This window comes from Rhinoraja longicauda, chromosome 25, assembly GCF_053455715.1.
Source record: "Rhinoraja longicauda isolate Sanriku21f chromosome 25, sRhiLon1.1, whole genome shotgun sequence".
In the NCBI taxonomy this organism is placed as follows: Eukaryota; Metazoa; Chordata; class Chondrichthyes; order Rajiformes; family Arhynchobatidae; genus Rhinoraja; species Rhinoraja longicauda.
Genome location: NC_135977.1, coordinates 22,546,196 through 22,566,452, shown reverse-complemented (window position 1 = coordinate 22,566,452; position 20,257 = coordinate 22,546,196). Strand labels below are relative to the sequence as shown.

General features: G+C 39.1%; 1 protein-coding gene across 2 annotated transcripts in view; it reads right to left on the bottom strand.

Moving 5' to 3' along the window:
- Nucleotides 1-20,257, bottom strand: part of mlxip (MLX interacting protein) — a 72,847-nt gene that overhangs the window by 8,958 nt on the left and 43,632 nt on the right. Inside the window, exons 9-14 of one of the 2 annotated variants that reach the window (XM_078421669.1) lie at nt 19,111-19,762; nt 13,920-14,026; nt 9,935-10,154; nt 7,762-7,883; nt 5,048-5,164; nt 1,874-2,001 (exon numbers count right to left, since the gene is read on the bottom strand). In XM_078421669.1, the coding sequence (XP_078277795.1) occupies nt 1,874-2,001; nt 5,048-5,164; nt 7,762-7,883; nt 9,935-10,154; nt 13,920-14,026; nt 19,111-19,762 (1,346 nt within the window). The other variant, XM_078421670.1, reaches the window with a different exon arrangement.

The following is a 20,257-nucleotide window of genomic DNA, read 5'->3' as shown; positions in this document are numbered from 1 at the left end:
GTTAAAAAAATTATCACAACAGCCAATTTCTATCTCAAAATATGTACAGTAGAAAGTAAATACCCATCAATTCAGTGCATTTATCTAGCAGGTAACTGAGCAACATAATCCAGGAAAGCACTAGGCTGGATCTTCAATCCGTACAATTGGGTGAAAAGTAGGTCTTAATCTTAATATCCGAATCAACAAGATCAGTCTGGTTTCCGCTCCCTTTTAATCATACTATCTCCCTGGTGTGCATCTGCATATATCAGATGAACCTGAGTTTGACCTAGGAGAGGAGCCACAAAGAACAGACAAGAAAAAAAATACCCATCAATATGAAGTACCAATGAGATTAGATTAAATTAACAACTGGCTTTTTAAACCACTGGACAAGAATTCAACTTCACCACAGCTTATAGTTAAGTCTCTTAGTGTAGAAAAGGGAAAAGGTGGGTTGGGCTGGACAAAGCCACTCTGTCAGCTCGTCCCATAGACCCACCAGCCTCCGAGTGACAGTTGCCCCTCAGATTCAAGAAGCATTTATCCTACCAGGGTCCTACTTCGAATACCTATCTACACTGTTTATGTTTACCAGCCCCTGGTCCAGAGCCTCGTAGACTTTGGTATCTCATGTTCAAAGAATTTAGAGAAGAAAGGAAAATTGAAGACGAAGTGACAGTGTAATGAATGGAGAGGTTAGAGTCACAGCGAGCCATGGAGTCATATAACATGGACACAGGCCTTTCGGCCCAACTTGCCCAAGCCAACCAACAACCCCACGCCGACCACCATGCCCCATCTACACTAGTCACACTTGCCTGCGTTTGGCCCATATCCCTCTAAACCTGTCATACCCATGTACCTGTCCAAATGTTTCTTAAACCCACCTCAATTACCTCCTCCGACAGCTCGTTACATACACCCACCACCTGTTATGTTAAAAAGTTGCCCCTCAGGTCCCGATTAAATCTTTCCCCCATCAACTTAAACCCATGTCCTCTGGTTCTCAATTTACCTACTCTGGGCAAAAGACTCTGCATTTACCCGATTTCCTCCAGGATGTGGATTGTTTTTGAGAAGAGCTAACAACAGTTGATTTCAAGGAGAGAGAAGCAGTACTCAATGAGATGGCTGTTCACAATATCAGCCAACATGGGGCAGTAAAAGAAGTTGGTGATGAACAGCTTAGTGCAAAAATGGTCAGAATTATGCATGTCTGAAATAGCAGAGCAAATGAAGATGCAAGTTCAGGACTAGGAATGAAAGTAGAATGGATGTTTGTCCCTGTGGGCTAGAGGAAGCCAGAGAACGATCGACTCGATGGTATCACATCTTGTCCTTGTGATAGACAGGAAAGAGTCTTTACACAAAGAGTCGGAAGTAAAGAATCCACTGAATATCTTTGCTACCCAGGATGACATGAAATAGACAGCAGTCATGACTAATGAGAGCAGGGCTAGATAGACACACTCAAAATATATTAAAATATGAAGAATAACATTTCTAATTTTTTGCAATGGTAAGAATACTGTAATCCATCTAATCTCCATTTTAATCTGATGTTTGAAATAAAGTAGTTGGCGAAATGTGTATACTGCAATTTGATATATTATAATAATTTTTCATGAAGTAGTGATCGAGAAAGTAATCTTCAAAATGACGATTTAGAATTAAACCTGAACGACAAACGACTTTATAAACGAGCAAACTATCAAATAAACACAAACAAATAAATGATTCTGAAGAAGGGCCCCGATCCAAAACGCTGCCTGTCCATTCCCTCCCCAGATGCTGCCTGACCTGGAGTTCCTCCAGCACTTTGTGTTTTGCACAAGATTCCAGCATCTGCAGTCCCTTGTGTCTCAGTCAAATAAATATGCTAACCTACCTGATTGAAACATTAAGCTCTTCAATTTCTTCCCTGAGACGCTTTGCTTCGTCCTGCAGCTGTGACCTCTCCTGCTGCAGCTTTGCTATGTATTCCACGGTCTTCTGCAGAGTAACTGCATTGCTAATCTACAAGAAAGGACACAAAACTGCCATTGAAAATACAAGCTAAATTAATTTCAATACTAGGAACTTCCTGAGTTTTAATCCGCCCCCCAGTCAGATTCTCTTTACTTTTTGTATTCTTCTCTTTTTTTCAGTTGAACATGCTGTCAAAAAATAAGACTTTCAATGTCACGGCACAGAAATATCATGTCCGTGCCATTCTCTCCACAGATGCGGCCTGGCCTGCTGAGTTCCTCCAGCGCATTGTGTTTTGCTCAAGATTCTAGCATCTGTAGTTTCTTGTGCTTCCTATAAAAGATAACTTTAAAAAAGCCACAATATATTGTGCAGCTAGAATGCCATGTGGTTTGAATTCCACCTTCTAATCAATGCTGACTCCCAAGACATTTTGGAAAGTTGTGTGTGAGGGGAGGGGGGGGGGAGTTGCAAGATGATAGAATGGCTAATAGTGTAGCTCATGGCATTGGCAGGGAAATGGTGAAACTTCCACGTTTTTTTCTCCAGGAATATAATGCATGATAATAACTTGCCAAAAAATATCCAAGTACATGTTGTCGGCATTTTGCTTATGCCAGAGACAATGGAGTGGGATCCTCAAACAAACCATACATCTGTAAAGCAGATACATAAGGAACCGTGGGTGCAGGAATCTTGCATAGAACATGTGCTGAGCACAACTGATCAGCTTGGAGATCTGACTTTGTACCAATTGACACCAGCAAACTTGTTTTCCCACTTCCTGCCCTCTTGATGTAAGCAAACACAGCTACACAGGAGAACAGGAGGGCACTCCAGGTGATTTGGACTGTAACAGTCTCAAGGACCCTGATGGCATTCTGCATTAAGGTCCTTGTAACCCATTAGCCATGATTGTAATTGTGCACTCCAGCGAGCAACAATAATGAAGGATAAAGAGGTGAGCATTTGTTCAAAATAGACTTTAGTCCATTTACCGAGACAGCTAAAATGTAGTAGATACAGAGAACTGATACACTGCGAATAATTTCCTGTTACTTGGATGTGAATGATTATGTGCCATGTGTACATAATGTGATGCATAAAGAGATTCAGATTCATTCGGGTTCGATCCTGACTATGGGCGCCGTCTGTACGGAGTTTGTACGTTCTCCCCGTGACCTGCGTGGGTTTTCTCCGAGATCTTCGGTTTCCTCCCACACTCCAAAGACGTACAGGTATGTAGGTTAATTGACTGGGTAAATGTAAAAATTGTCCCTAGTGTGTGTAGGATAGTGTTAATGTGGGGGGATCGCTGGGCGGCACGGATTTGGTGGGCCGAAGGGCCTGTTTTCTAAAAAAAAAAATCTAAAAATTCATAAAGAACTGTACACCAACGCACGAAAAGACCATATTTGAGCAAATCCAGATGCTTGTTCAGTCAGGAGGAGAAAATAAATTCCTCCCGGAGCAGGTAGCCTGCATTACTCCCTGCACTGAGTGACGTGCTGTACACTGGAAATATCAGGTGCCACTTCTTGGAGTGCCAGGAACTAAACAGATTTTGCTGATAATGATTGCCACTCCCACAGGTGTATACAGGAACACTTGACTGGAAAAGTTGACCCATCTCAGTCATTACTGCCTTGGAAAACAGCTTTTGGATGAATTGTTAGTTGGATACGGGAACATGGTCCTGGAAGATTCTTAAGATGGTAATGTTTGGGGTGGAGGGGTGTGGGGAAGTTGACAAGGTGGGTTGATTGGTGGGTAGAAACCTCTTGGCTCCTTCTGATAAATAATTCTTCCCCTTCAGCTCTCCCACTAATTCTGGCCATGCTGGAGACTCCATCCAAAGCATCAAATGAAAGTGATATTAAACTCAGCTCTCACCTGTAAATGACTGACGATCCCTTTAAATAATGCAAGTTTAATCCACATCGTGGTAAATGTATTGCTGTAATTCAATTTTGCAGCACAACCATTGGTTGTGTTTAATGTTACAAATGTGCATTCTATGTTCTTCTTGTGTAGGAGCATCATGTACGCACAAAGAAATGATCAAATTCACATTATGCACGATGTGATGAATTTTATGCTTGAACTTATTCATTGAAATCTTAAAAACAAAACCTGGGATCCACAACATCAGTGATTTTCTTGTAGACAAAATGGTACCGGTATGCATTCTTTGCTGTTTAGTGTCCATGGCAGATTGCCATCCTATAACCTACTTAAACTGTTATACCCATAGTTTAATTAGTAAATTTTACTTTTTAAAAAAATGTAGTGATCTTTGCGTAATATCAAAAATACTTAAAATGGAAAAATCTAGTTTTAAAACTTTTTAAAGAGGTGTCAGTATACCGTACCATCACAAAAAAAGCTCTGTATAATATCTATCATTTCGATTATTCGCCAAAGATTCTACCTCAATCGTGTAGTTCTTGAATATTATCCAGTTACATGACTTAGAAAAGATCTTTCCAGATTTACACAAGACATAAAGACATCAAAACAGTTTTCTGAGCCGTATTATTTTAGGAAACTGAAAGAACTAGCACTTTTATTATCAGACGTTAACAAAAAACAGCAAAGATTTGTTAATAGATCAGACCAGAACAGAAAGAGCAAAGCATTGCTAGGTTTGGGTTCCCCAATTCCAAACACACATTTGGATTCCTTGCATGCGAAATGGAATTCTTAGTGTAGGCAGAGAGCAGTGTTCTGTGTCTGTGATTCTGTATGTGGACTCTATGACTGTTCCATGTGCACAGATTTCCACGTTTTAAGGTTCCAACAACATCATAATCACCATCCTCCAGCATCACTACAAAGAGGATCAGCTGGCAAAATGTTGCTGCTTCTGTGCCAGCAAAATACATCCAGATGTAATCAGCCACTAAAACTTTTAACATACACAAACTGCCTTTCAATCTATTGCTTCTCAACCCTGAACCAAAATAGATCAGTGACTTGAATGTCAATTTTTCTCATCTCTCACAGCTTTTCCACGATTTTTTCTGGCACCTTGTTTGTGTCTAGCTCCTGACAGACGCATAAAGAAAGATAAGAAATTAGTCAACCAACTTACCGGTTTTATGTTAGACTGACATTTTAAAGTGGTCACCAGGCTATGAAGAGTATCAAAACCCATTTTGATGTTAAATCGTCTTTTCTGTTCTGCTGAAATATGGGTCATTCTTCGACTCTGTTGTAAAATAGATTAATAATGTTTTACTGCAACTATATTATAATAAATAACGTTCACTAGATCAAAATAATAGTAAGAATAAAAGGTGAATAAAAATGGGATAATTTTCAAAGAACTTTGGTTAGGCTGCATTTGGAATATGGTGCGCAGTTCGTGTCACCCCATGTACAGGCTTTGTAGAGAGTAGAGTAGAGGTTTACCAGAATGCTGCCTGGGTTAGAAGGTAGTAGTCATAAGGAGAGATTGGACAAACTTGGTTTATTTTCCCTGGAGTGTTGGAAGCTGAGGGAAGACCTGATAAAAGTATATAAAATTATGGGAGACATAGATAGGATAGACAGTCAGAACATTTTTCACAGGGTGGAAATGTCAAATACTGGAGAGTGTAGCTATCAGGTAAGAGGGGCAAAGTTTAAAGGAGATATGCGGACCAATTCTTTTCACACAGAGTGGTGGGTGCCTGGAACACACTGCCTGGGGTTAGTTGCTTTTAAGAGGCTTTTGGGTAGGCACATAGAAATGCAGGGAACGGAGGGACATGGAACACGTGCAGGCAGAAGCGAGTTGAACTTGGCATCATGTTCAGCATGGACATTGTGGGCCAAAGGGCCTGTTCCTGTGCAGTACTGTTCTATGTACCTACAACTTGACAAGGTTTCTTTACAGCACCTCCCAAACCTAAATATATTAAGTAGAGTTTTGGTCACCACACTACAGGAAGGATATGGAAACACAAGGAGAGAGTAAAATGGTTTGCATAGATGTTTCCCGGAATGGAGGGCTGTAGTTATAACACTGAGATTATGCTCACTCGAAGGCTCCAGGCAAAGGATTGACTTTATAGAAGTTTATAAAACTATGACAGACATAGATAAGATTGATCATCACGAAACAACACAAATTTAAAAATAAGGGGACCTTAGTCATTACCCATCTATTTTTTCAGTGGTTCATTTTACTCCAGATATTTAAGTTTAGTTTAGAGATACAGTGTGGAAACAGGCCCTACGGCTCACCGACTCCACGCGACCAGTGATCCTCCACACTAACACTACCCTACACACACTAGGGACAATTTACAATTTTACCAAGACGATTAGCTTACAAACCTGTACTTCTTTGGAGTGTGGGAGGAAACTGGAGCTCCCAGAGAAAACCCACGCAGGTCACGGGGAGAACGTACAAACTCCGCACAGGCAGCACCCGTAGTCAGGATCAAACTGGTTCTCTGGTGCTGTAAGGCAGCAACTCTACCGCTGTGCCACCGTCTCTCTCAAATATTTGTATTAATTGTTATTTACTTTTTGGCACTCCGCTAAATTTCACAAAACAACCCTCCACCTCTCTACCCTAACATCGAACCAATTAAACAAATATCACCAGTAGAATACCAAGTAGATCAGGATTTCAAGGCAGAGGTAAGAAATATTACGTAATTAGTTGAGAGATTAATGAAGAGGTTCTTCCTGAAGAAAGCAGGAATGTACACCAAAGTAACACATTTAATAACTGATTGGCCAGAGTTAAATACTTATCAGAAACATATTAACCAAAGCACATTAGTGATGCTACGCGAAAAGGTACCATTAGGTTAATCAAAACCTCGCCGTCAGTCCAGAGAGCCAGCTATGATAGCTGCAAATTCCATCAATCCTGGCACGTCTGACAATGACAAAGAAGAGCCTCCATCTTCGGCATTATGTCCACAACAGATCGACTCCTTCAATGCAACATAAAATCATGACCTATTCTGGCATTAAAAAATTTCAGTTTCCTTCCAAATAGAGTTACATATTTAAGGTCAGTGGCATGTAGCAGCACGGAGGATTACTGCCTTCGGTATCTCATGTACAAATACCTTTATTTTAGAATGTTATTTCATGATTTACATTTCACCCATTGGAGTCTACAATTAAGGCAAAAAGCAGAGCAAGGAAAAGTAGAAGCCAATAGCATTCATTTGATTCTGTGGTCACTAACTCTCAACTCTTGCATTCAAGAGAGAGCTGGATAGAGCTATTAAGGATAGCGGAGTCAGGGGGTATGGGGAGAAGGCAGGAACGGGGTACTGATTGAGAATGATCAGCCATGATCACATTGAATGGTGGTGCTGGCTCTAAGGGCCGAATGGCCTCCTCCTGCACCTATTGTCTATTGTCAACGTCTCGTCTGCATATGTAAGGAGAAAGAAGTACAAGTTAAGATCAGAAAAATACCTGTATGTTCTTAACCGTGCACCAATGAGAAAGATAATCCTATCAATCATTTTCAACTTCATTAAATCATTGTTAAATTTTAATTAAAGTCTGCAGTTTACTTACTGAACTAATATTTTCCGAAACATAACTGCAGTTGCAAAAACAGAGGAAGCTGCGACTGCCTGAACTCAGACATGGATAAAGTAACATTTTCCCATCGCACCGAGTAAACCATTAACACAGCAGAATCTCGAGCTGCACAGCCAATGCCTCCAAATTAGGTAAGTTATACGTAAAACATAAAACGCAGAACAATGCTGAAGGAGGAAGACTTATGCCTCAAAAAATACTTTAAAATGATGACAAGAATATTTGGAAAATCTATTTAATTTTTACCTTAAGTACCACAACTGGCTGCTCTGGTTTAGACTTTGGAGAACTGTTTATGGGAGACTGTGGGCTGGGAATCCTCTCCGATGATGCTGGTGAGCCTTGACCTGAATTCTGACGCTCCCGATCTGATAAAAAGTTAAAACTAAATGTGAATGGCATCCCAAAATACCGTGGCAACAGAATAATGTATCATAACTGTAGAGGTTGTCCCTAGGTAACGTATGGATTACTGATGTTCAGAAGCTTATTTTGCCCACAAAGCAGTAAACATATAAAAATCACGCAATATGCAACCATCTCTTCACAGTACTGTCAAAAGCACAAAGAGTGATAAGAAAGAACAATTACCAAAGGTGTACCAAAGAATGGGGAGAGAGGGGGAGGGGAGGTGATGGGGAAAGAAGGAGGAGGGGGAATGGGGAACACATTTCATGTGTTTCCAAATCTTAAATTTAAAGAGTTTATTGACCAAATTTAAATATTTTTAAATGTCGCAGAATAGGTTACTCTGCATCGAGCCCAGATTGGTGCTGTTTTGTGGGACCCATATTCATCACCTATCCATATTCTCCAGAGATGCTGCCTGACCCACTGAGTTACTTCAGCTCTGTACTCCACTTTTGTAAAGCAGCATCCACAGTTCCTTGTTTCTCCAATGAAATGCAAGCAGTTGAAAGGGAATTGATGTTACACCATAACTGAAAGCACGGTGGTTTTATGTCTGCAGCTTCTTTCAAATTGCTGAACTCTCAAAAAGCCTAGTTTTATTTTGAAATGTGGCCACAACATATAAAATAGTAAATAATTTCCATGCTGCGTCCCTACTAAAAAACAACAATAACTTGACAGTGGTCGAGGGGTAAATATTGAATTCGACTTTGAGAAAACACTTGGTTCTGAAGAAGGGTCTTGACCCGAAACGACACCCATTCCTTCTCTCCAGAGATGCTGCCAGTCCTGCTGAGTTACTCCAGCATTCTGTGACTATCTTTGAGAAATAACCTACTTGTTTCTGAATGGTGCTGTGGAATAATTAATTACCCATTCACATGTGACAACAGGCACAATTATCATTTAAAAACCACATATGCATACAAGCAATGCCAATACTACTAAAAATTGAGCAAGTTTAGCCCTTTGGAAATCTCAGTATTCATACTAAAAATAAAACAAATTATTACCAACCTATACCAGCCTACTGTTAAACTAGAGGCAGGCTCAGTTGATGTCTCTGGAAGTAGAACTCTTTATGCAAGTCTCTCTGCGGCATTAATTCAACATATTAGTGGACTGCCCATCATAGGTAGGGGAAAGTAGAAAAAATGAATTTGACAATTCCCTTCCATTAAAATTCACAATTACACCGCAAATATGCCCACATTATAATCTGGAACAACAATCCTGACACCCTCAGAGGCGGCACAGCAGCGCATCTGGTAGAGCTGCTGCTTCACCACTCCAGAGATCCAAGTTAGAGCTTGGCCTTGGGTACTGTCTGTGTGGAGTTTGCACGTTCTCCCTGTGACCGCGTGGGTTTCTTCTGGCTGCTCCGGTTTTGTTTCCACATCCCAAAGGCATACTGGTTTGCAGATTAATTGGCCGCTGTAAACTGCCCCTAGTGTGCAGATGCAAAATTGGAATGACATTGAACTAGTATGAACAGGTGATCGATGGTCAGCATGGTCTCAGTGGGTTGAAGAATCTGTTTTTTTTAAAGGGGCTGTATTTTTTTTAATCAATCAATCAAGGATTACTCTCCTCATGTCACAGGTGACTGAAACCACCTGATTGCTGTTGGCTGCACGTTGCTACGGGTTAACCTTGTAGACCTCGTGGTTGGCATTTTTAGTATCACACTGGATAATTGACAGAGTCCATGCATCTTAAGGGAGCACAGAATTATCATGGTTTAATAAACAAAATATATATGGATATAGGAGTGTATACTGGGGGAAAACCAATCAATCTATTGGACTCAAGAGGACACCAAATAATCTTCATCAATCTTAAAATTGTACAAAGAAGAGCACCAAGAGTATTTGATGTTCAATTTTGATGTTCAATGCATTAACAAACAATGAAATATTTCTTAGTCCAGTTGAATGCCGACTTGCCCTTTAAATTATATAATTGCCGAAATTGACACATTCAAGATCAAAGTCAGATAGCTGCTTACTTGTAGGTGTGGGTGAAGGTGCCTGCCTGTTTGCGGTTGGAGGCGTGGTCTGCTCAGTTTTGGGCTGTAATCGTATTGTACTCGGGACTACACTTGAAGCAAACAAATGTGACATGGCTGATTTCACAGGCTGCGAAGTCTGCCGTGAAGTGCTCATCACGCCTGGTTGTTGCGCAGGGCCAACTAAAATACTGCCGTGGAAATCTGGTACACCCGAGGCCTGGAACAAGACAAGGCATTAAAAGGTGCTGAATATATCCAAAACTCAATAATATCCCGGAAAAAAAAATTTGCAAAGTGAAAATAAACCAAGTTAAAGCAAAGTGTTCCACAAGCAGATTTCTGATCTGTAAACCATAAAACCAGTAGCCACTGAAACAATTAACAAAATACTATTGGGTCAGGCATCATCCCTGGAGAACAAGGATAGGTGATGTTTTAAGCCGGGACCCTTGTGCAGACTGAAGAAGGGTCCTGACCCGAAACATCGCCTATCCTTGTTCTCCAGATATGATGTCTTTCCTTGGTAAAGCAGCATCTGCAGTTCCTTGTTTCAACAAAATTTTATTGTACTCTTTAAAGTTGTTTTTAAATATTCACCGTATATTAATATAATCAATTGTACAACATTACCTATTTATTAAAGTGTCTGGATTCAATGATAAATAGCCTTCTGTTAAAGCTACACTTTGATACCTCTAACAGATACAGCAAAACTCCAGTAATCTGTTATCCAGCTATTTGGAAATCCGAACATTCAGCATCTGGTACACTAAGTGCTGATTCCTGTGCTCGCACAAGCCATCCCCCTGGTTTCCGTGCTGCTACTTACTGGAACTCTCTTTAAACTTACCTGCTTCTGTTCACTGTGCTCCTATAAAACTTTCTAGTTCTAGAACCCACAATTCCGTGACATTTGACATGGCTATGATTTGTGCACTCCAGTTAAATTTACTGGGTTCACTGGAAAATGTATTATTGTCTACTGTGTAAAATCCAAATATAGTGAATGTGTTGGAGTATAAACAGAATAACATCCAATAGTCCAGAAAATCTGCTTGTTCAGCACCAAGTCCTACATGCGCTGGATTAATGGAGTGTTATTGCATTATTGTACAAATTCACACCGTTGCCATTTGACGAGAGCCTGTTTTCAAATCAAAGAATGCTGGTACCTTCACTTGATGCAGAATAAAAACGAGAGGAAAACTGATCAGTAAAAGGTCTTCATGTCAGTCGACATCTGCAGAAAGACAAGATGACCATGTGTGTGTGTCAAATGCAAGCCCCTCATCAGAAAAATGTTGACAAAGGGTTTATACTTGAAACTTCAACACATTTGTTCATCTTGATGCTGACATACCCAAATGTATCCAGCATGTGTTTCTCAGGTCTTCTGCATCTGTAATTTTTCTATGTGTTTGAAAGGACTGTTATTGCTTGAACAAGAAAATTCCATTAATACAAATAAACAAGGAAATTACATGGAAGATGGCATACAGGGAGAAATGGAAAATAGGGCAGGGGACTGATATTAAGAACGGTGTATTAAAAAAAAGATACATTTGGAAACATTATTATTCTGGTAATAATTCATATCTATCTTAGAAGTGTGGTGTACAAGCTGGCAACTCATAAACCAAGCAAGATAGTTGTTTCTCTTCTGTCTTAATTCGTTTAAAATGAATCAGAAACTATGAGATTATTTGTTCAGAGAGACATGGGCAGATTGGATTATTATATTAAGAAAAAAAAGCAGATTATTGACCTGAAACATTGAGTTCATGGACCTTAAACGCTAATCTATTTCTCGTTCCTTAGATATTATCTAACCAGATGAGTATTTCCACTATTTTCTGCTTTTATTTCAGATTTCCTGCACCTGCTTTTTAAAAAGAATTTCATGTCTATTTTTGGTTTCATTAGAAACTGAAAGTTACAAATTCCCCCACCCACTGAACATTACCAGGGGGTCAGTTTTAGGGTATTTTAGCCTTGGATTTCAGGGAACACATAACAGTTACAGCCTCCACAGAGAGTTTTGGGAAATCTACCCAATACTTATTCTAAATCTTCCAACTTCAAAGATATGAAACCAAGCATTACACAATAGCATTTGATTGACATGCATACATAGCTACCGTGAGTTTACCTTTGTGGTCAAAACAGCTAATGTGGTAAAACTGTGAGCAAGATTCTTTTCAAAGTGACCATATTTAAGAAAACTGAGAAACATTCATTTTCTCCAGTATAGATTGGAGCAGAATGGATTTAAAAATATATATATAGTTGAATACCCCAAGATAACTTAACAAAAAATATAACATTGGTAATTTTCGATATAGATTTTAAAATATTTTCCTAGTAAGGGTTATCACTGAAGAGGACACAGAAGATTTTCCACCTTTGTTAGGGAATCAAGAGGAGAAGTTAGAGGAAAGCAGTATGAGTTTAAACAATAAAAGTGCTGGAGAAATTAATGAGGATGAAGTCGTCTCAGCCTGCAACCCAGACTGCCTAAAAACGGAACAATGGATGCATCGGTTGTCATCTTGCGATTATAAAACAATTTCTGCAATTAGGGAAGTGTCAAATGTAACACCACCACCCCCACCCCCCCCATCCCATTTAAAAAGGAAGCAGAGAGAAAACAGTGAACTACAGACCCCTCAGCCTAACATCAGTTGTAGGAAAAATGGATGAGGCTATTATGAAGGATGTGACAACAGGCCACTTAGAAAATATCAACCCGATTACACAGTCAATGTGGATTTATGAAAAGAAACAGTGCTTGACAAACATTCAGGAGGTTTTTTTTGAGGATGTGATTGGTAGCATCAATAGATGCGGTATAGTTGAATTTTCAAAAAGCCTTTGTAAAGTCTCACATAAGAGGCCAGAGGGCAAAACTAAAGCATATGGGATTTGGGATCTGACATAATTTGAAAATTGGTTGACATGTAGGAAAAAGGGTAGGAACAAATAGGTCTTTCTTTTTGGATTGACAGATGACTTGTGAAATGCCCCAGAAATGTGTGTTTTTCAGCTATTCATGTTACATATTAATAATATGGATGTGAAAAAGGAATGTCATGTTTTTATTATCACAAAAATGGATCAGATTGCACAGAACACAGAGAGGCTTCAAGAAACGGGGCAAATATGTTGCAGACACAGAATGAATGACATGAATAAATGTGAAGTTCCCCACTTTGGTAGAAAAATATCAGAATGGTAGAGTATTATTTAAATGGTGACAGATTTGAGCATGTTGATGTACAAAGGACAGGGGTCCTTGCACTAAAAGCAAGCATGCAGTTAAGGCAGCAAATTGTATGTTAATTTGTATATTGGAGAACAGGAGCAAGAATTATACAGGACCTTGGCGAGACTGGAGCAGATTCCTCTGAGAGCAGAGAAGTTGTGGGGATTAAATGAAAGTGCTCCAAATGATGAATAGGATAAAAAGCGGCAAGTAACAAATACATTGTCCACTATTGCTATACACACTCTTTCTTTGGTCGAACAAAAACAACAACTTGTTTACAATGTTAAAACTAACCAACCACACCACTCAGGTTCAAAATAAATGGCAAAGAAACAAGAGATTAAACAAAAAGATGAAAAAAATTATTAATTTCACAAAATGCTGGAGTAATTTTTGGAGTAAAATGCTGGAGTAAAAATTATTCATCTATTGCATCACAGATGAAAATCACAAAAAACCTTGAACAAACACATTGCAGAGTTGGACTGATCATCTAAGATGCACTAGAGGACAATTTACTGTAGGACAGAACTGGTTGATAAGACTGAAACTCTCACTACAGTCCAGCAACATGGAATTCAGCCCATTATTTACATTGGTGCATTTGTTTTGAGTAAAGTAGTTCTATATCTATGCTTTATAGAATTAATATAGGTCATGCGTAACCCTTACATCGCCACCCATCCGAGAAGAAGCAAGAAATCATGGTCACCTTACCGTAGCAATGGCAGCCGGTGTGATAACAACACTGGGTTGCGTAACTCTACAAGTCAGTACTCCTTCAGCTTTTAAATGTGTTGAGGTTACAAGAACAGCACTGGAGCCTGCAAAAGACCAAAAAAGAGTATATTAAGCCAAATTTATGCATATGTTATTTCCATAGAGAGAAAAAAAGATTTGAGAATTCTAGCCAGCCTATAAGTAAGTTCCTCTCTTAATCATTAAGCCTTTATGGGCAAGATAAACCAATACTGTTTTAAACCAATATTTTTATGCCGTTGCTCCTCAGTTAAGTGCTAAAATATTGCAACAGGTCTGAGATATTTATCAAAAATAAATAACAAAAAATACTAAAGTAACTGCTCAAGAAGATTTAATTGGAACCCGAAGGGCAACTTTTTCACTTAGAAGATGGTGGATATGTGGAATGCGCTCTCAGAGGAGACAGTTGAGGCAGGTACTATTAACAATAATTAAGCAACACTTGGACAAGTGCATGGATAGGAAAAATGTAGGGAGATATCGACTAAATATGGGCAAATGGTACTAGCTTAGATTTGGCGTCTTGGCATGGATGAGTAGGGCTGAAGGGCCTGCTTCTGTGCTGCATGACTAGGTATTCAACCCCACATATGTACTGCAGCTCAAACACTGAATATTATTGCTAAGCATGTTGTGTTTGCTAGAATCAAAATAATTTAAATAAAGTAAGGCAGTCAAAAATCACTAATACACTTAGGTTGCAATGGGTGACACGCATGACACTTACAATCAGATGGGGTATTCAGGGCAGGTACATATGATGGAAAACACCAGTGGCTGCTGCCCTTGTCCTTCAAACCAATAAAGGTAACTGTTTTGGGAGGTGCTATTAAAGCAGCGTTGGCAACTGGCTATAGTGCACGCTTTTGATAATAAGCAGTGCAGCCACTGTACTGCAGATTTGAGGGCAGTGAATGGTTAAAGGACAAGATGGAATACTAAATTAGTTTTGTGTATCGTCTCATCATTTGAGTTGATGAATTCTAAATTCAATTCTGTCCTTTTCAGATAATACCAAATTAGGAAGATATGGAAAGTTATAGAGTCAGAGAGTGATATAGTGTAGAAACAGGCCATTCGGCCCAACTTGCCCCAGCTACACTAGTCCCACCTGCCCGTGTTTGGTCCATATCCCTCCAAACCTGTCCTATCCATGTAACCATCTCACTGTTTCTTAAATGTTGGGATAGCCCCTGCCTCAACTACTTCCTCTAGCAGCTTGGTCTACACACCCCCCACCATTTGTGTGGAAAAAGTTACCTCACAGATTCCTATTAATTCTTTTCCCCCTTCACTGTAAACCTATAAACCTATGTCCTCTGGTCCTCGATTCAGCTACTCTGGGCAAGAGACTCTGTGCATCCACCCGATATATTCCTCTTATCGATGAAAACTTTTCCAAATCAAAAGTCTTAAGATTGCATGATAAATTAGGACATAGTTTATCGCAGAGGTAGATTTAAAATTAGCACAGTGAAATACAAGACATACTTCGAGGGCTAGGATAAGACGTACAGTCTTGCTCACCCACCCTCATTGTAGAAGTGAAACCTTTAGTATCGCAAAGCCTAATGGAATACTTGACACAAAACCAGGTTTGCAGGCAATATTGTGCAATCTGGGCGATTGATGCAAACTAAATAAAGTGACTAACACATTGATCTACATCATGAGGCATCTTCTTTGTGTAGTACGTGCAGACATGATGATTAACACATCAGTCTGAAGAAGGGTCTCGGCCTTCTCTCCAGAGATGCTGCCTGACCCGCTCAGTTACTCCAGCATTTTGTGTCTATCTTCGCTCTAAATCAGCATCTGCAGTTTTCTTTCCTACATATGATTAACACATTGATCTACTTAACTTTAGAGCATCACATGAGTCGTCTTCTTTGTGTTTAAATATCTAGTTGTGCCAACAAACTTTGGGGATGTGATCATAGCCTTTGGCTGAGACGCATCTCCCCTTGTGGCAAGTAAAATAAACCAACTGCTGATGCTTAATGATTCGAGTCATTGCGTCTTATTACGGGTCGATTCTTCAACACCATATCCATTTTAGTTCAGATTTAGTCTATCTGATGGAAATCAATAGTTTGTTTTTAAATTATTTAAAGATATCTCCATCCAACCCTACTTCCCGCCTTTATTTCCAAGCCCCAGTAATGCTACACAAACAGAAAGAATAAAGCCAATTAAAGAAATGACCAATCTTGAAAACAATAGTGTCTGAGCAGATTTCCTCATGAAAAAGTTAGTTTTTACAGTGTTGTGCTCAAGAGAAAATCACAAACTAAATGTACACAGAGATCAATTGGTCAGTTATACCCTCTCTTGCCTCCAATATACACATCTTACTGGAAGAAAGTAATGCCCAATCAGTTGCCACAGTATGCAAAATGTGTAAAAAAACACTAAAATTGGTTAAGATAGTGTCCTTCCGGCCGACTGGTTGGTTGATTCCCTACCCCAGACCAAACAAAGTTATTTTTCTTGCGTTGATCTGACAATGAACGGCAATGTGATATCTTTCCAAAGCATATTCCTGTACAAATGTAGATGGAGGTAATATTTTTAAATTATTGATTATAAATTAGAAACTGTTTTGTGCCTGAATTACCTGCAAATAATCGTTAGATGCCAACTCACTTGTACTGCTATAAATGCCCTTTGTGCTTCATCCTTAGAGGAGGAATGAAGGGGGCTGAAGGGAGAGAAGTGGTGCATGACAATAATTGGAGTCAGTATTAGGTTAGTTCTAACTTGTACGATGACTTGGACTGAAAAAGCATTACAATGTTGTCAGATCTGAAGAGGACAACAAACTGGTAAATGATCAATGAAATCAGAAGACAGCCCTGAAAATGCAATATGCATTGGATAAAGTAATATAGTGGGTAGAATAACAGTTGTAATGGTCAATTGTTGAAGTCAGCATTATTGATGCCCAAAACCAATGGACATAATGCAGATAAGACCAGAGAAACAGCTTTTCAGTTCAAACGAGGTATCCAAGAATTGCTCATGAAACTACAGCGTGGAAGAGTTGAACTAAAAAGAAAATAAATTTAAATTAATGGCAAGATGTAGAATAAACAGGCTCAAACTTGATAATTTCAGATTTAATTTTCATTTTACATAAAATGAATTCCCCAGTACAATGCTGCAATTAAAAGCTGGAATAATTTACAACTGAAGTAGAATCTGCAGTTAAATTGATTTCAGGATCAGAGTAGATGAATAAATTAATATGGGCCAAAAGGTTCTCATGATTTAAAAGTCACTTGGACAGGTAAATGAATCAGAAAGGTTTGAAGGGATATGGCCATGTACAGACATGGAACCAGGTTCTTGGGACTTGGTTAGGCAATTAGGTCAGCAGGGACGTGATGGGCTGAAGGGCTGTTTTCCATGCTGTATAGCTCCACAACTCTATGGCAATAATTATCTAGCAGTCACCCAAAAATCTCAAACATAATCTATAGAAAAAATCCCATATATTTGCTTAATTATTAATATGTTGCAGCACAGGTGGCAATTAATTGGAATTGGCTTTCAAATTATTAAACCATGCAACGTTGCAACATTTTGATACTTGGAGAACCAAACCTAAACGTGGATTATTATTGATTCAATAGATTTACATTCAAAGGTTGAATTATTCAAGCAATTAATCATGTTAAAACTGATGAATCACTGGGTATACTTCAGTCCGGAACTGTGTCCAAATCTTAGTGCCACACTAAAACAATCTCAGGAGCTTATAAAAAAAATGGAGGAGTTTTGTCAGAATGACAGCAAAGATAAGGGATGTCAGTTAAATGAAGAGACTTGAGAAGCTGGAGTGACTTCACTAGTGGGGAAGTCAAACAAGGGTACAAGAGTTAAAAATGAGATGGGTAGAAATTTGTTCCTTCAGTAGATAGTAAATCTCTAGAATTGTCTTCCCTTGAGAGTGGTGGAGGGCAGATCATTACATATATGTTTTGGTGGACATAAATATGCACAACATTGAAGAATTGAGAGCTATAGGGACCTGGCAGAGGAGTTGATCAGTGAAGCAGGCTTGAGGGGATCACGTGGCCTTTCTCTGCTCCTATTTTCTTGCGTTTTAATGAACTAAGGGAAGGAGAATAGAATGTACAATCTTTTGTACATTCGCCAGGTAACATAAAGAAACTGCTTCCACTGGCAGTTGTGTTGGTCGGTAACTCTGAACATACGATTTAAAGTAACAGGTCAAAGGACAAAGGGAACATGAGAGCATTAGATAGGCACAAAGTGCTGGAGTAACTCAGCGGGTCAGGCAGCATCTCCAGAGAAAAAGGATGGGTGATGTTTCAGGTTGGAACCCTTCTTCAGACTATCACACAATATGATCTAAAATGTATAGCCACAAAATTATATTTTCAAAAAATAATGGTAACTTTCAAAAAGGAATTGAACATGTATATATTAAGGAAAAAGATTACTCTGGGGGCAGAGCATGGGAATAATCAGTGCTTTTTTTGTAGACAAAGTTTGCAAAGTTTCACTGTAGGAAAGAACTACAGATGCTGGTTTAAATCGAAGGTAGACACAAACTACCTTCAGTTTCACAGTGCCTTGGCACACGTGACAATCAACTAAACTCAAAATTAAGCTGCATTTATCAACGACATTTTTTTCATCAATATACCCAATGTTGGGGACACTATCTTGTAATATAATAAGCGTAAGCAAATAAATGTTCTAGTTCATTCACTTACTTATCTATTAGCTAAATATGATTAATAAACAAGTGTGTCACATTAGAGGTGCCAGGTCACGGTAATGGCAGAGAAAAAGCACTGGGGATAATTATTTCAAAGAAATGTAAGAGAAATAATAAGCCAAATCTAATAAACATTTATTTATAAGGTAATAAATAAAGTTTAATAACTAAATCCACACTATATAACAGGAAATCTGTTAGTAATATATTTTTAGTAGGGAGCATTTTATCGAATCAAAACAAATTAGAACTTATCATGCAATAAACAGAATACTTTACTGAGCACAGGATGTAATAAAATCAAATATTCACTGCCACGATAAACACCTTTCTGCATAAAGGACAAATTGTACAGTTATAAAGCAAATATCAAAACCAAGATCAACATGTCCTTACCTGATGCCAACAATTGCGTGAGGAAGGCACTTGGTGAGGCAGCGGGTGCTATTGGGACCAGCTCTGACTTTCCAGGCACATATTTCTGTAGCTGTTTAGGTCTACTGCCAAGCCCTGCAGGAGGGCCAGCTTTTGGAACAGCAAAGGGTGTTGGATTTTTTGGTGGCTGCATAGTAACGTTACAAGGCACTCCTTGCTGTTTTGTGGCAAGATGAAGATTCTGATTTTGGGTGAACGTAGTAGCAGCAGGTATTTGCGTAAACGTGGATGAGGCAGTGTGAGTGATCGCTGGTGATGGTGAGGAAGCAGAAACAGCAAACTTCTGATTCCCCGCACCTACAAATGTCTGAGCATTTAGAGACATGATGGGAGGCACTTCAGACTTGGCCGTTTTTTGCTGCTGGATTCGGGGTGTTTGAGATGACGGCACATCGGATGAAAACAGCGGTAAAAATGTTTCCTCGTTGTTAATTGCTGTCTGAGGTTGAAACTCTTGATTCTCAGCAAAAGCTGTGAATTTTGAAGTACTATTGTCATTGCTGGTATCAACACGGTTCATCAATGAAGGAGGAGCAGGAGATGGAATTATGTCCTCCTCAATATTGACTGACGAGATTGTACCAGTTAGATTGCTAGCAGACAGGATGGCTTCCTTAAAAAAAAAAAAAAAAAAGAATAGGTTATAAGTATTTTAATGCAGAGTCTGTGTTCAGCTGAGCACAATTATTCTCACAATGCAATCCAATTATCTCCCACCTCAAGAAATAAATGAGGAACAGAGATCCTAGAGGCATAGAAATAACAATCCAACAATGTGACATGTTCAGTGTGTTTGCATTCATCTCCAGTATTTTGAGTGGAGACATCAGCTTGGTTCAGTTCCTCTGCTTAAAAATAAAAGGACATCAGCTTCTTCCCCTCAGTTACAATTCATTACTTGCATGTTAGCTAAGGCGGAACAATAGATTAATTAGAGAAGTTTGCCTGAAAAGTAAAAAAATAGTTAGCAGTGGCCAAAATGGAATTTGATGACTTAAGGTTACATTGCTTTTGATCATTGCCATACTGTTCTTGTACTTGGCTCAGGTCTTCATCTGTTTGGTTGAAATCTTCAATAATGTTGCCAGGTATTATAATGCATACAACA